This window comes from Aspergillus ochraceoroseus (assembly GCF_002846915.1).
Source record: "Aspergillus ochraceoroseus IBT 24754 chromosome Unknown P175scaffold_8, whole genome shotgun sequence".
Lineage (NCBI taxonomy): Eukaryota > Fungi > Ascomycota > Eurotiomycetes > Eurotiales > Aspergillaceae > Aspergillus > Aspergillus ochraceoroseus.
This window is the reverse complement of record NW_024468483.1, coordinates 1,489,222-1,503,841: the sequence shown is the minus strand read 5'-3', so window position 1 is coordinate 1,503,841 and position 14,620 is coordinate 1,489,222. Positions and strand designations below refer to the sequence as shown.

The 14,620-nt window shown below is 45.9% G+C and overlaps 5 protein-coding genes across 5 annotated transcripts; 3 read left to right on the top strand and 2 right to left on the bottom strand.

The window, feature by feature from the left end:
* Positions 1-1,468: 1,468 nt before the first annotated feature.
* kexB (kexin kexB) lies at positions 1,469-4,533 on the top strand. The gene is made up of 2 exons (XM_040897846.1): positions 1,469-3,504; positions 3,559-4,533. The coding sequence occupies exons 1-2, from the start codon at positions 1,739-1,741 to the stop codon at positions 4,292-4,294; spliced, it is 2,502 nt and encodes an 833-aa protein (XP_040749830.1). The 5' UTR covers positions 1,469-1,738; the 3' UTR covers positions 4,295-4,533.
* A 120-nt stretch (positions 4,534-4,653) lies between these two features.
* On the top strand, positions 4,654-6,635 carry P175DRAFT_0369414 (sorting nexin-4). The gene is made up of 2 exons (XM_040892938.1): positions 4,654-5,142; positions 5,240-6,635. Exons 1-2 carry the CDS (start codon positions 4,849-4,851, stop codon positions 6,398-6,400), a joined length of 1,455 nt encoding a protein of 484 aa, XP_040749829.1. The 5' UTR covers positions 4,654-4,848; the 3' UTR covers positions 6,401-6,635.
* Positions 6,636-7,496, bottom strand: P175DRAFT_0504356 (uncharacterized protein). Its single transcript, XM_040897845.1, has 4 exons — positions 7,465-7,496; positions 7,390-7,396; positions 6,946-7,326; positions 6,636-6,855 (listed from the first exon to the last, which is right to left on the bottom strand). The coding sequence occupies exons 3-4, from the start codon at positions 7,222-7,224 to the stop codon at positions 6,748-6,750; spliced, it is 387 nt and encodes a 128-aa protein (XP_040749828.1). The 5' UTR covers positions 7,225-7,326; positions 7,390-7,396; positions 7,465-7,496; the 3' UTR covers positions 6,636-6,747.
* A 2,155-nt stretch (positions 7,497-9,651) lies between these two features.
* Positions 9,652-11,586, top strand: P175DRAFT_0465507 (putative ubiquinone biosynthesis monooxgenase (Coq6)). Its single transcript, XM_040894877.1, has 2 exons — positions 9,652-9,977; positions 10,054-11,586. Exons 1-2 carry the CDS (start codon positions 9,806-9,808, stop codon positions 11,424-11,426), a joined length of 1,545 nt encoding a protein of 514 aa, XP_040749827.1. The 5' UTR covers positions 9,652-9,805; the 3' UTR covers positions 11,427-11,586.
* A 933-nt stretch (positions 11,587-12,519) lies between these two features.
* Positions 12,520-13,569, bottom strand: P175DRAFT_0495815 (uncharacterized protein; the record flags this gene model as incomplete). Its single annotated transcript, XM_040896095.1, has 4 exons — positions 12,520-12,820; positions 12,862-12,943; positions 13,090-13,214; positions 13,397-13,569. The coding sequence occupies 4 exons, from the start codon at positions 13,567-13,569 to the stop codon at positions 12,520-12,522; spliced, it is 681 nt and encodes a 226-aa protein (XP_040749826.1).
* Between the last annotated feature and the right edge of the window lie 1,051 nt (positions 13,570-14,620).

The following is a 14,620-nucleotide window of genomic DNA, read 5'->3' as shown; positions in this document are numbered from 1 at the left end:
GGGGCAATTGGTATATCATGGCTTTCAGGTAGCGAGGAGGGATCTAGACCAGGTGGTTTGTTAGTCGCTTTCACAAAATGGGAGTCAGTCGGAAACTAGACATACCAGAGCTTATTGCTTGAGTGACTGGACGAGATCGGGAGGTCGGTTGGATCGTGGGATTGGATTCATTTGCGTTATCGTAGTTCTTCCCGGAAGGTCCTGGGCTTTGGGAAGATTGTCTTCCCTGGGATGGAACTTGCGATATCCCATCCATCGGGTTGCCATCCATCGAGCCTTGATAACTTTCTGTTGCCATTTTGCAAGCGCTCGGCCCCGTGCTTGTGACACTGTTGTTTCAAGGGATAGCAGCTAGGTCGGATATATTGTACAAATTCTCAATTCGCACCTCACTACTCCGTACTCAATGGCACAATTGCCGGTAGAGTCGGAAAAGGTGTGTGCGCGCTCTCTCTCAGCTTCAGTACCGTCGAAACCCAATTGATACTATGAATCAGATTGACATTTTTTTTCAGCAAGATAGGCTTGTGAATTTTGCTGGATTCAATGCGGTGAATGAACCGAGAGATCGCTGGGTGTGAGAGGTGCCTAGAGTGAGCTAACTGAGGCTGAATCCGAAGTATACACGAGGAGCGTCGTCAGCTGTCGGAGAGGGCTCAGCAGAATTATACGAGGAGGGAAATGGAAGATAGAAATGACATCAAAATTCTGCGATAAATCAGACAAGGAGATCACAGGGAAGAAGATGGAGAGTTGACCGGCATTATGTCCAACCAGATGGGAATTATATTTGGGGATGATGCATGGCATCGTATAAGTCGGTGGCTGGCAGCCCAGCCTTTCGTCTTCTCATGTAACTTGCGGGGCTGCATAATGAGAACCCGCCAGGCACTGTCAAATCCATTGGTTTTTTTTTTTTTTTTTTGTCTTTTCTTTTCTTATTCATGTTTTGGAATCATTAAGGCAGGATTATTTATATGATCCTTTGTTTCTCGCGATTCTCTGGACTGTGCGCTCCATAGAAACTTGATGTATGTGCAACCCCCCGAGAGTGTCAGTGAAATTGCTGTCATGGCTGTCAGTGCTGTCAGATGAGTGTCAAATTATGATCTGAATAATTCATTTTAATTTATATATATATATTTAGGAGAGAATCAGTTAGGTTAATACGGACTGTACCTAGGACCTAGGTAGTCTTATACAGATTCCTCCATCACCACATATAAAAGCTAGCGACAGGAACCACATTCTAGAACTCACCTAAAATATGAATTTATCCCTTTCCTTTGCCAAGTTCCTCAACTGTAACATTTTATACACATTCGGGTAAGAACAAAATGACGCCATACATAGTTAATCCATCCAATAAGCAAATCGATCCGACCCGTGTCTTCTTAGTGCCTGACAATTCAGGAATCTAGAGTCAGGAGGCGGTCGCTGCCTCAGGGTTCTAGGCTGTACGCAAGTGTTTTGTATCACCACGTCTCTTACACCCTACTAGTTGAACGCCTTCCGGTCTTCTCTCCTCTGTTCTTTTTTTATTCTTGTGTCTATTATTCATATTTGTCTTGTCCACGTTCTAGAAGTTCCCTTTTCTTTCTCCACCGAAGAAATCTCCGTCGTTTCACCATTGTGTCTGTCTAGGGGATCCGGGCTTGTTCGATGCTAACTTTCTTATTATTTGTCCTCATCTCACCTCACTGAGAAGGAGTCTTCTTATCCTCCTGCTGTCTCCACCATGCGTTTCTCTGGTGGTGCAGCAGTAGCGCTGAGCTTCTTCTGTGCTGCCTCCGCTTCTGCTTCTCTCCACCCTCGTCGTTCCTATGAGACTCGGGACTACTTCGCCGCCCACCTCGACGCATCCACCTCCCCGTCGGATATCGCTCAACGGTTAGGCGCCCGTCATGAAGGCCAGATTGGAGAGTTGGTAGGCCACCACACATTCTCCATAAGAAGGGAGAACGGCGCCGAGGTGACAGCACTCCTGGATGAAGTGACCGCCCGGAGAAAGCGGCGGAGAGGTGATAGTAGCAACTACCCAGCCAGCTCTCTGGATAAAAGGGTAGAGGATCTAGCAGGGATCCTCTGGTCTCAAAGGTTAGCGCCGAAGAAAAGATTAGAGAAGCGGATGCCGCCTCCGGAGATCTTTCCCAGAGCTTCCGTTGACAATCTGGAAAACCCCGAAGCTGTTCAGGCGCGGGAGGAACTTATTTCTTCTCTTGGGATCGCAGATCCGATCTTTCCGTCACAATGGCATTTGTTCAATTCCGTACAAGTGGGCCACGACCTAAATGTTTCAGGGGTCTGGCTGGAAGGCATCACAGGAAATGGTGTAACAACTGCGATTGTTGACGATGGACTGGATATGTATAGTGATGATCTCCGCCCGAATTACTTTGCTGAGGGCTCCTACGATTTTAACGACCACACTCCCGAACCGAGACCTCGACTTCGGGATGACAGGCACGGTACAAGGTGTGCTGGTGAGGTTGCGGCTGCAAGAAACGAAGTATGTGGCGTTGGTGTTGCCTATGATAGTCGCATTTCCGGGGTTCGCATTCTTTCTGCAGCCATTGATGACACTGATGAAGCAAGCGCTATCAACTATGCTTACCAGAAAAATGACATCTACTCGTGTTCTTGGGGCCCTCCTGACGATGGTGCTACCATGGAAGCTCCCGGGGTTCTGATTAAACGAGCGATAGTAAACGGTGTCCAGAATGGCCGGGGCGGCAAAGGGTCGGTCTTTGTGTTCGCAGCCGGAAACGGTGCGAGCTCCGGAGACAATTGCAACTTTGATGGCTACACGAACAGCATTTACAGTATTACAGTTGGTGCAATCGATCGAGATGGCCGCCACCCATCTTACTCGGAATCTTGCTCTGCACAGTTGGTTGTGGCCTACAGCAGTGGGTCGACGGACGCGATCCACACGACCGATGTTGGTACTGACAAGTGCTATTCCCTTCACGGAGGAACCTCCGCGGCTGGTCCCTTAGCTGCGGGTGGTTTGGCCCTTGCCTTGAGTGTTCGCCCCGAACTCACATGGCGCGACGCTCAATACCTGCTGATTGACACCTCTATCCCAGTCCATGAAGATGATGGTAGCTGGCAAATGACCAAGTCTGGCAACAAATTCAGCCACGACTGGGGATTCGGCAAACTCGACCTCTACAGCCTCGTGCAGAAAGCCAAGAGCTGGGATCTGGTCAAGCCACAGGCATGGTTTAACTCTCCGTGGTTACGGGTACAACATGAAATCCCGCAGGGTGATCAGGGCCTTGCGGGCTCGTATGAGGTTACCGAGAATATGATGAAAGACGCAAACCTGGAGAGGTTGGAGCACGTCACCGTAACAATGAATGTGAATCATACTCGCCGTGGTGATTTGAGCGTGGAACTACGCAGCCCTGAGGGCATTGTCAGCCACTTAAGTACTTCGAGAAAGAATGATAACGCGCATTCTGGATACGTTGACTGGACATTTATGACTGTTGCCCATTGGTGAGTAATATTTATCATTAACTTTTGTTTTACCTTCCTGACCTCTCCATCTAGGGGTGAGTCCGGAATTGGCAAGTGGACAGTCATTGTCAAGGATACCGTCGTGAACGAGCATGTTGGTGAATTCATTGATTGGCGTCTCAACCTCTGGGGAGAGGCTGTCGATGCATCCAAACAAAAGCTTCATCCTCTTCCAGATGAGCACGACGATGACCACAATGTTGAAGATAGCGTTGTCGTCACAACGAGCATCAAGCCAGCTCCCACCGCCACAGAAGTCGAAGATCAGCCCACCCATACGGTGACTCGCCCTGTCAACTCAAAACCTACCTCTACAGAGACCGGCACTCCTGATGAGGCTTCTTCAACAGAGCCTAGCGCAAGCTCCAGTCCTACCCCGTCGTCGTCCGCTGACAGCTTCCTTCCATCCTTCTTCCCTACTTTTGGCGCCTCTAAGAGGACACAGACATGGATTTACGCCGCTATTGGATCCATTATCGTATTCTTCATTGGGCTTGGGATCTACTTCAACGTCCAGCGACGCCGGCGTCTACGCAACGATCCTCGCGACGACTATGACTTTGAAATGATCGAGGATGAGGATGAGACAAAAGCAATGAACGGAACATCTGGCCGTCGGCGCGGTGGTGAGCTCTATAATGCTTTTGCCGGCGAAAGCGAGGAGGAACCTCTTTTCAGCGATGAGGAGGACGATGGGCCATATCATGATCAAACGGCTAGAGCGGAAAATGGACGTAGAACCAGCACGGATTTGGATGATACCCGGTGACATTTTGATACGTTGTTTTCTTTGATATTACTTTTGGGTTTTTATTTTTATCTCCATCTGTATTTCTTACCCTCCTATATTCCTACCGCCATTCTTGGATGATTCTTGCATTGCATTCTCTTTGGACCCGGTAGGTCCAAAGGCAAGTGTACATACATATAAAGAAACCACTTAGAAACTGGGTTAAAAACAGTAATTAACCCTAGAATCAAGGTTTATAAAACCAAGTTATATCGCGAATGCGCTAAAACGGCTGGCAAGCTCCTCAAAATCCGGCAGGCTCTTAGTTAGTTAGCGGATGATGCGATGACGCTGTTGTTGCGCCCAGCTCCCGTTCTCCAATTGCTCAACTTCCACCTCCGCAACTCCCCCGCCGCCTCAACCACGACCATTCCGGCTGACCAACCTCCTGCTTTACCACCAATCATCCTCGATCTGGATCTGGATCTTTACTGTGTTGACTCCCACTTGTCCCGTTCAGCTGTGAAGCAGCGTTTTTATTGCATATTTTCCCCTATCGACCCCGGGCGGTTTCTCTCGTCAGTCGTTCCGCCATGGATCAGCACGACGACTTCGATAGCGTCTCGTGGCGACATGAGCCAGACAGTGATATCTCACGGCCTACGACATCGGGCACTGATGTTGAAGAATCACCCGAATCCCATCGTGATGTCAATGGCAAACGAAGGATGAGCTCAACCAGTGAACCACCTCAGGCGGGGCCCAACGCCGACGCCGTGGATCTGGCAGGAATCGGAGATGGGATGTTAGAATGCAGAGTCGACTCGCCTTTAAAGGAGAACGATGGCACTAAGGATGCATATATATCGTATTTGGTGACTACACATGTAAGTGCTCTCTCTATTTGCGATTATCACTCTGGGTTGTATCTAGCTGCCTAGTGAAGGACGTTGGAACCATGTCCTAACCGGCTCACGACGATAGACCGATTTCAAGTCGTTCCACAAATCCGATTTTACCGTGCGACGACGGTTCACCGATTTCTACTTTCTCTATAAGACGCTATACAGGGAATATCCTGCCTGCGCGGTACCCCCATTACCGGACAAACATAAGATGGAATATGTACGGGGGGATCGGTTTGGACCGGAATTTACGACTCGGAGAGCATGGTCTTTGCATCGATTCTTGAAACGCCTGACGCTTCATCCGGTTCTTCGTCGCGCACCACTCCTGGCTGTCTTCCTAGAGTCTCCTGACTGGAACGCGCACATGCGACTCCGGACATCTCGGTCCTCAACTGCTGGATCGGATAGCGGCGGAGCAACAGGGATCTTTGACAATTTTACAGATACCTTTGTGAATGCTTTTACCAAGGTTCACAAGCCCGACCGCCGGTTTATTGAAGTGCGAGAGAAGGCAGACAAGCTAGACGAGGACCTCAACCATGTGGAGAAGATTGTGGCCCGGGTTGCTAGACGAGAGTCCGATCTAGAGACGGACTACAATGATCTCGCGACCCAGTTCCGCAAGCTTGTACCTCTAGAGCCAGACGTTGAGGTGCCTTTGCAAGTTTTCGCTGCCTCCGTGGAAGAAACCGCCAGGGGGGTTAAAACGCTCAAAGACCACACTGACCAAAACTACCTCGGCTCACTTCGCGATATGGAAGCCTACATAGTGTCTCTCAAATCGCTCCTGAAGACTCGCGAGCAAAAACAACTCGACTTCGAAGCTCTCGTCGACTACCGCAACAAAGCGGTGGCGGAGCGAGACACCCTTGCCACAAACCCATCTTCATACTACGCCTCCAATCCGCTTACCTCGTCCCCAGCCTCGTTCATCAGGTCAAAGATGGAAGACATGCGTGGAGTGGACCATGAACAGTCGCGCCGGGAACGAGTGCGCAAGCTAGAGCTACGCATTGACGAACTTACCCGCGAGGTTGAGTCGGCTAAAACAACATCCGAAATGTTCGATGAGGAAGTGGTTCGTGAAGTTGCAGACTTCGAGAGAATCAAAGCGATTGAGTTCCGGGATACTCTGGGAGCCCTAGCAGAGAAACATATCGATTTCTACCAAGGAGTACTCAACACATGGGAACGATTTGTCGCTGAGATGGAAGGGGACTTGGACGACAACCTTTGAGGCCTCTCAAACTCCAGGCGAGGCTGGAGGCAGATAGACCTTACCCCAACTCCCCCCCCCCCCCTTCAAGTCAAGATGAGGCTGTTGAACGCTGCCTTGGGATTTTTCTGGCATTCTTATCTGCTTGCTATTTCTTCTAATGTCCTTGGAGAGCACAAGGATGGATGGGCCCATGATGTTGATGTTTACGACGTATAGTGCTCGCTTCAGTCTTTTAATCTAGGCATTCTTTCATACCCACGATACATTATTAATATCCATACGTTCCTAGGCTAAGGTGGTTTCCCAAGAGGTATGAACTCGACTGCAAGCCAACAAGGTCCTGATTTCGAACTCCCGTCATATGCTCAAAACCGGTCCCTCACCCTTTGATTCTCTGCACACTCGAAATCGAGCGGACTCGGGTCCCCTCGAGGATCAGAGACAGCCGGGTTCAACGCTCGACGCACCCACTCCTAGCAATTTGTTTTTCATAAGACCAACGAAACAACGCCATAAAAGCAGTATACGTAGAAGCTCAAGGAACTTGAAAAATAAAAACGCACCTCACGGTAAAGTTGGGGGGGTGTTTTGTTCTTCTTGGTGTCCTCTCCGGCCGTCAACTGTAAATAAACCTCTTGATCGTAGTTGACGGCAAAGGGGGCCTTGGGATTGTGAGCGAAGTTCGCGCTGAGATACAGAGATTGTGTGTCATGAGAAGAGGCTGTGGAATTGGATTTAGAGGCGGAGCCGGATGTTGTCTTTAAGGGGGAGGGCGCCGGAGCAGAACTGGAGCCAGAGCCAGAACCTGAAATAGAAGCTGAAGGGGAGGAGGTAGAAGCCATCGTCCACGGTATGTTAGAGGCCCTCTTGCTGCTCCTTGTCGACAAAGTAATCTTGACGGGGTCGAAAAAGATGATGTCAACCTAGGTCCCAGGTAGAGGTAACTAACGACACGACCCACTAGTTAGCAGTAGATCGATTCTCTTGTGTCTATATAAGTTTTTTACCTGGAATCTGGATATCGTAGCAGTCAGTACCTTCCACAAGAACGGCGAACGAACCACTTTCTACACGCCACTCACCCTCGCTCCTCAGCTTAGTAGATCCATTGTTGCTTATTTCCCCATGGTAATGAGCGATCAATATGTATCCATGCCTTTCTGCCCACCTAAACCGCTACCTGCTTTAGGTGCGCCACACATTCTTCGCGATCACACATTCTTTGCGATTTTTTAATATTTGAAGCTATATAATAATAATAATACTAGTAATTAAAATAAAAAAACTCTCTAACTTCTTTAGTATATCTTGTATTATTAATTCCTCTTTAAATTAACTCCTATAAGTATAGAGGGGATAAAAAATTATATACTTTCTTTTTTTACTTTACTAACCTTCTCTACTTATATTTAGTATTCTTTGCCTTCCTATCTTTAATTAATTAAATAGTATCATAAACTCTTAGAATCCTATTACTAGATAGACCTTTAATCTAGCACTTAGTATAAACCTAGTATTAAGGCTCTTATACAGCCCTAATCCTTTAAATTATTTTTTAGGTTATTTTTAGCTCCTCAAGCTTCTCTACCTAATATTAAAAGAGTTTTAATATATTTTACCTTGCCTAGTTAAATATCTTATCAAGTTTCTTTATAATCTTTGCCTAATTCTTTAGAAGAGCCTTTATTATTACTAGAGGACTATTTTTAATGCTAGAGGATAGTAATAGTAGTAGAGATAGAGTTTAATAAAGATTAATTAATATATCTAGTATATCTATCTAATTTGCTAGTTTTTTAATAATTTTAGTATTATTAACTAGCTAGATACTATATTCTTTAAAGGTATTTTAAATAATTTACTAGTAAAAGATCTAGTTATAGATTAGCTAGATAATCTTTAAGAATTCTATTTTTTTATATAGTTTATCTCCCTATTAAGATAGCTTATTATTCTTAAAGTAAAAATTAATCTTATAAGTAAGAAAAGGTTTTCTATTAAGAGGTTAGTAAAGATATATTAAATAAGTTATAAAATTAAAGAAAATAATATTATTTTTCTTATAATATTATAAAAATTTAAGTATAAGGTATAAGCTATAATTATTAAATATTAAATATTATTTCTTGCCTTACTTAGTATAATTAGAATACTTTATTTTAGTATTAAATTAATATAATTAAGCAAGTACAAGCTTATTAATTATTTAATTATTTAAGAATATTACTATTATTATTTTAAGTAGTAATTATTCTATATTATAATACTAGATCTCTATATAATTACTTATTACTTTAAAAATAAAAAATAAATCTATTACCTAACTATTTATAGTAATATATTTAACTATAGTAATATTTTTATCTTACTTACTTTCTACAAGATTAAGGTATTTAGGACCCTTAAAAACCTTCTTATTATAACTTTTACCTAGTTAGAAACTATATTTATTAAAATTATAGATAAGGTGAGCCAGGACCCTATAAAGAAGTAATTTTAAAAGATTATACTAATATTAAAGTAAGCTAGTATCCTTTACTTATATCTACCTTAATTTCTTAGTCTTTTACTTTACTAGAGTAAGTTCTAGATTTACTAGTATATATAATTTAAATTAATATAGCTATATCTTACTAACTTACTTATTTAACCCTATACAAGCAAGTATTTAATTTACCCATGCTATAATAACTACAGGAGTTAGTAGGATATTCTATTTTTATATTTATATAATCTAATTAATTAAGGCCTTCTCCTAATATGGCTGTAGAAGATTCTTATTTATTATTATTAGTATTACTAATATCTTTAGTTTTTTAAGGCATGTTTAAAATATAAAGTTAGGTATATTAAATTCTTATATAATCTTTGCAATATTTAGTTTTTTTTACTTTTAAACTATGGTAATAGCTTCAAGCAAGTAAGATTTATTAAAATCTAGAGATTTAGGTATATTGTGTTATAATAATAATAAAAATAAGTTAAAATATTAAAAATCGCGAAGAATGTGTGATCGCGAAGAATGTGTGGCGCACCTAAAGTGGGTAGTGGTTTAGGTGGGCAGAAAGGCATGGATAGAATGTAGGTTTGTGTTTCAACCTCACGCTCTGAAGCAAGTGATTAGTGCACCGGGTGTGGCGGAGTGAAACCCGCGTCAGACTGGCGGTGGCAGTGAAAATGTGCAACCCCTGTGGGATGGAGATATCTAGTTATAGGTTCAAGCATGTATGATTAGCTATTAATAGCCTTTCTTTCTTTTTTTTTTTTTTCGACAGTTTGGCTGCAATGTTGAGCCACCAGCATCACTTTTCCAGGCACCTGTGGGTGTTTGTCTGGTTTGCACTCAGCCTTCCCTTCCATCCATCAAGCGGGAAATAATATTCGGATCGAGCCTCAGCCCACCTCTAACATCTTGTGCTCAATATGCGTCCAGTTTCACCGTCAGCCCTGCGGCCATATGTCTGTCCGTCTTGTCGGTCAACCCGCCTTCCCAGCCGGAGAAAGTTTGGGTCGAAACCCGCACCGATAACGGATATTTACGATGTAGTTTGTGTCGGGGGTGGCCCTGCTGGTCTGGCTCTTTTGGCAGCTCTTCGTAAGCCAATGCCTCCTCTGCCTTGTCTACTTCACTCCAATGAATTGACAGAAAATATACTAACTGAGTGGCATAGGTGCGTCTCCAGCAACTTCAAAGCTCAAAGTCGCTCTTGTCGAGACCCAGGACTTGAACAAAGCTCGATCATGGAACCTCGACTCGCAGCAGTTCTCCAACCGAGTCAGCAGCCTTACCCCCTCGTCCGTGTCATTTTTACAAAAGATTGGAGCTTGGGATCACTTGGATGTTGCTCGCACTCAGCCTTACCAGGAAATGCAGGTGTGGGATGGTGAAACAGGGTCAAAGATCTCATTCGACTGGTCCATGGAGACATCGCCATTCGAGGATCTTCGCACCGTCGCAACAATGACAGAAAATTCCAACCTCGTGCGCGCACTTTTGTCCCGCATTGCTGCGTCCGGAGGTGACAACCTCTCTATCTTCTCCAACACCACCGTTTCCTCCATTGAGAATGGCGGCGCGGATGATGCCGACGGGCCGGATCTGTCGGCATGGCCGGTTCTGTCTATTGCTCCCACGGGCTCCTCAACGGCATCTTCGGCAGCCCCGTCCCGAATTGCCGCAAGACTTTTGGTTGGCGCAGACGGTATCAACAGTCCTGTTCGGCGTTATGCTGACATCGGCACTGAGGGTTGGGATTATCATCGCCATGGAGTTGTTGCAACGCTGTCACTCACCGATCAAATCCCGGCTCCTTTCCCCATCGGCACGAGAACGGCTTATCAGCGATTCCTGCCTTCCCTAGGAGGACCAATTGCCCTGCTTCCACTCCCGAACAACCACGCGACCTTGGTCTGGTCTACCACCGTTGAGAATGCTGCTTACCTCAAGTCCTTATCTCCCGGGGCGTTTATCGCGATGGTAAACGCGGCTTTCCGCCTCTCTATGCCCGATCTGCAGTACATGATGGGCATGAAACGCCCAGCAACATCCGTTACCAATTTGGAGGAAGACCCTCATGAGAGCGAACTCACCTGGCGCCTGCAGCACACGCCCGCCGTACCCCACCTCCCTCCCATGGCCACAGGAGTTCAAGAAGGCAGCGTAGCTTCCTTCCCGCTCCGCTTCCGACACGCATCAACATACATCTCGCCGCGTGTAGCGCTTGTCGGGGACGCAGCGCACGTCATTCACCCTCTAGCGGGACAGGGCCTGAACCTCGGTCTCGGCGACGTAGCGTCTCTCTCCCGCACGATCGAGTACGCTGTGGACCATGGAATGGACGTTGGCGACATCCTCACCCTGGAACACTACACAGCGGAACGGTGGGCTACGAACGCCAAGGTTGGCGGCGCATGTGATGTGCTGCACAAGCTTTACAACGTTCCAGGCCAGGGGCCGGTCGCCTGGGGACGGAGTCTGGGATTAGAGATTATCGATCGGATCCCGTTAGTCAAGGGCTTCTTGATGCGGAATGCCGATTCTTAGTATGCTTTCCACTTTGACCTCCTTCTCCGTAACTGGCTGTACCCTTTTACTTTTTGGTTTTTACATGTACCAATATCTGTTGCCAACCACCCCAATCCAATAATATGTACCATAATGAAGGATTACAGTGTACCGAAAGTCTTTGAAACCCATCTGAAAGAAAGAAAAAAAAAAAAAAAAAAAAAAAAAAAGCAAATAAAACCCAGCTGATAGTACATAGATAACAAGGCTCACCATACCTATGACTCGCGCTATGGATCCCGTGACCACTTACCCAATTAATTCCTGTTTCTCGTCGTATGATTCAAGGATTCAGCGCGTGAGGTGATGCCTCAGCTGGTACTCCGTACCCCGTACCTGCTAGCAGGCGTAGGCAGGTACAGTACGGAGCAAAAAAAAAATACGTTATCGCGTGCGATGGTTTCAACAGTCCATGAGTTTGTTTAGGTACCAAAATACGGATACTACCTACCTACTACTAGCAGTAGGTACTATGTATATAGTGATGAGTGTAGATAATTCTATCCTTGTTTAGGTATTTTACCTTCTAATGCTACTACGTAGTACTAACTAGAACACTATCCGGAAAGTACTCCATACTCTGGTATACAAGGTATATATATATACCTATAACTAACTATGTTATTGAGTTGGAACTTACTCCACAGCGTGGCTGGATACGGAGTTTATTAGTGGGTTAGGATGGAGTAAAGCGGGAAAAGGTAAACAATTACCCTACTATTATTTACTACAGTTTATTCTCACTTCATAACTGCAATGCTACCTAGGTACCACCTAGACTACCTAGATAGGAAATACCTGGTCAAGACGTTTTCAATACGGACTGAAAACAACTATGCTAAAAAACCCCCGATCAAAACCACGCTAGTACCAGAAATGTTGGGGTTATGATTATGGGTCCAGATAAATTATACGATTGGATAGAATCCCGTCTCCACGTGGTGTGGTCGCAAACAGATACAATACCGCTATACTAGTCTAGGACGCGTGGATGTATGATGTTCGTATGGAGTCTATGGACCTGGAGGGCCTCATCCACCTTATCTCCGGTGAAGTCATTCTCTCTTATCCCCTACCGGAAGCTTATAGAAGATAAGATGGCGAAATGCAGCGAGGGGATTCTTATTCTAGCTAGCTGGAGGTTTGGATTGGCCTTTCTCGGGGATAGGTGTGGGAGGGTGCCTAAATGGCTCGACACGAAGGCGCCGCCAAGAGCGCGCGCAGCCTGGTTGGAGATGCCTTCGAAATCACGCACTCCTTCATCTTCATCTTCTGATGTCGTCCGGTGCAGGTTTCCTTCTAAAGACCGTCCCACATCATGAGTGAACGTGACTGAATGCCTCGATTTCCGCTCTTCGACCGACTCGATCCCCCTGGTTTGTTGTACAGATTCCAGAATCACTCCCCCTCTCACAGGAAAGTTAAAGCATCGCCAATGGGCTGGCAACGAATGAGAACCCCGGCCATCACGTTGGATGTAACCCTCTTTGGTTGAGCTATTAATGCAGGTTATTAATTATCCGGAGGGCTGCCTTGGCCGTTGTCTAAATTGGTGGTTCTGTGACAATCCTGTTCTTCCCCCTTTTCGTTCTCTAGGTCTGGCAGAATTTTGTTTGCGAGTATCCTGATCTCAACTGTCTACCTTTGTTTTTCTTTTCTTTTCGGTCGGCAGGAAAGGGGGTCAGGTAGGACCAGGTGTAACGGAATGACTTGAGAGAAAAGCCATGCAAGATCTGATTCCTCTGTATGGAGCCTTCCATGAGGCATCTGGAAGTATGATAGTGGCCTAAATGGACCCCCCACTGAGCAAAATAAAGTCACACAGAGAGCAGAGTATCCCCAAACCACTTTGCAGCAATCGCGACCGTTCAAGCTTCTTGTTGGATAGAGAGAGACGGAGCCAGCCTACGTAGGTAAGCTTAGGTGAGCATTTTAATCCAGCCACCTACGCCGTACAAGATTCCGACATCCGAGTTGAGGAATTTCGCTCTTTCCCATTTTCTCGAGAATAGTTAGGTCCTGGATGCGAATCTTTGTTTTCTCCAGCTTCTCTTAAGTTGAAGAAGAAGAAGAAGAAGAAGAAGAAGAAGAAGAAGAAGAAGAAGGGCGGAAGGAGAGACATTGGGTTGTAAAATACCCAGATTCGGTACGGGCAACGATACCATGACAGTGTAATGGCCAGAATTGGAACATCCCCCCCGGTTCTTGTTCGGGTTCAGTACCTAGGCAGGTTAACAACATTCTCGAGACATCATCATCATTTAATGACTTGGTCTGAATTTCAAAACTCTCCTCTCCCAATAATACAAACTCGGGGGGTTTGAGATCATTGCCGGTGGTCGTAAACTGAAGTCTTGCGGAGCTAAAAGAACGCTGCCCACTCGTCCCTTTTCCCCTCGTTTCCAACGGCCATCGGTTCGTCGATTATTTTGCCCCAACTCGCTCGGACCCGTCGACCTTCGTCATATCCAGTATTTTAAGATTTTATACAAGTGACACCTGGGTACGGAGTATACGGAGTATATACCGGTACCTAATGTACTCTGTAAATATGGTATTAATAATACGAGTCCTCCCGTCTTTTCCCCAACCCGGAATACAGTCAGTATCCAGATTCCAGGCTATCTTAGTACCTCAGTACTACCACTTTCTCCCCATCCTCTCTCTTCCTTTTTCAATTCTTCCTTTAATTCTTCCTATCATCTTACTCTCTCTCTCTCTCTCCCTCTCTGTTGATTCCCCCCCCTCCTTCGTAATATCGCTCCGTTTTGCCTAGGGTTACCCCTCTACTACCTGTACCGACCACACACATCTCTCTCTCTCTCTCTCTCTCTCTCTCTCTCTCTCTCTCTTTCCCTCTCTCTCCGTCTCTCGCTCCCCTAAAGTCTGCTCCCAGCGTTCGTCAGATCCGTGGACCCTCTCAACCTTATTTATATGCAAACCTACGTCCCGGTCTTCCCAGCCTGCTGTTCCTTGTCGTCCTGAGTAACGTGTCTCCTCGTCATCCTCCCAATTCCTCCGACGCCGTCTCTCAATTCCTCCCTCGCGTTACCCGTCCAACTGTCCCCGTCGTCGCATACTTGTTCTCCTGGTGTATTGTCTGGACAACACATCCTCGCGTGTTCTAGCGGTCTCGGTGGCGGCTTCTTTTCCCGCTCAAGTCGCCCGATGAA

What these genes read in the sequence shown, in the direction of transcription:
- kexB (XM_040897846.1), top strand. Translation starts at nt 1,739, where the DNA reads ATGCGTTTCTCTGGTGGTGCAGCAGTAGCGCTGAGCTTCTTCTGTGCT. An exon ending in TTTATGACTGTTGCCCATTG is followed by an intron (nt 3,505 to 3,558) that starts GTGAGTAATATT and finishes CTCTCCATCTAG; the next exon opens with GGGTGAGTCCGGAATTGGCA.
- P175DRAFT_0369414 (XM_040892938.1), top strand. Translation starts at nt 4,849, where the DNA reads ATGGATCAGCACGACGACTTCGATAGCGTCTCGTGGCGACATGAGCCA. An exon ending in CGTATTTGGTGACTACACAT is followed by an intron (nt 5,143 to 5,239) that starts GTAAGTGCTCTC and finishes TCACGACGATAG; the next exon opens with ACCGATTTCAAGTCGTTCCA.
- P175DRAFT_0504356 (XM_040897845.1), bottom strand. Translation starts at nt 7,224, where the DNA reads ATGGCTTCTACCTCCTCCCCTTCAGCTTCTATTTCAGGTTCTGGCTCT. An exon ending in CCCCCCAACTTTACCGTGAG is followed by an intron (nt 6,856 to 6,945) that starts GTGCGTTTTTAT and finishes ACAAATTGCTAG; the next exon opens with GAGTGGGTGCGTCGAGCGTT.
- P175DRAFT_0465507 (XM_040894877.1), top strand. Translation starts at nt 9,806, where the DNA reads ATGCGTCCAGTTTCACCGTCAGCCCTGCGGCCATATGTCTGTCCGTCT. An exon ending in GGCTCTTTTGGCAGCTCTTC is followed by an intron (nt 9,978 to 10,053) that starts GTAAGCCAATGC and finishes TGAGTGGCATAG; the next exon opens with GTGCGTCTCCAGCAACTTCA.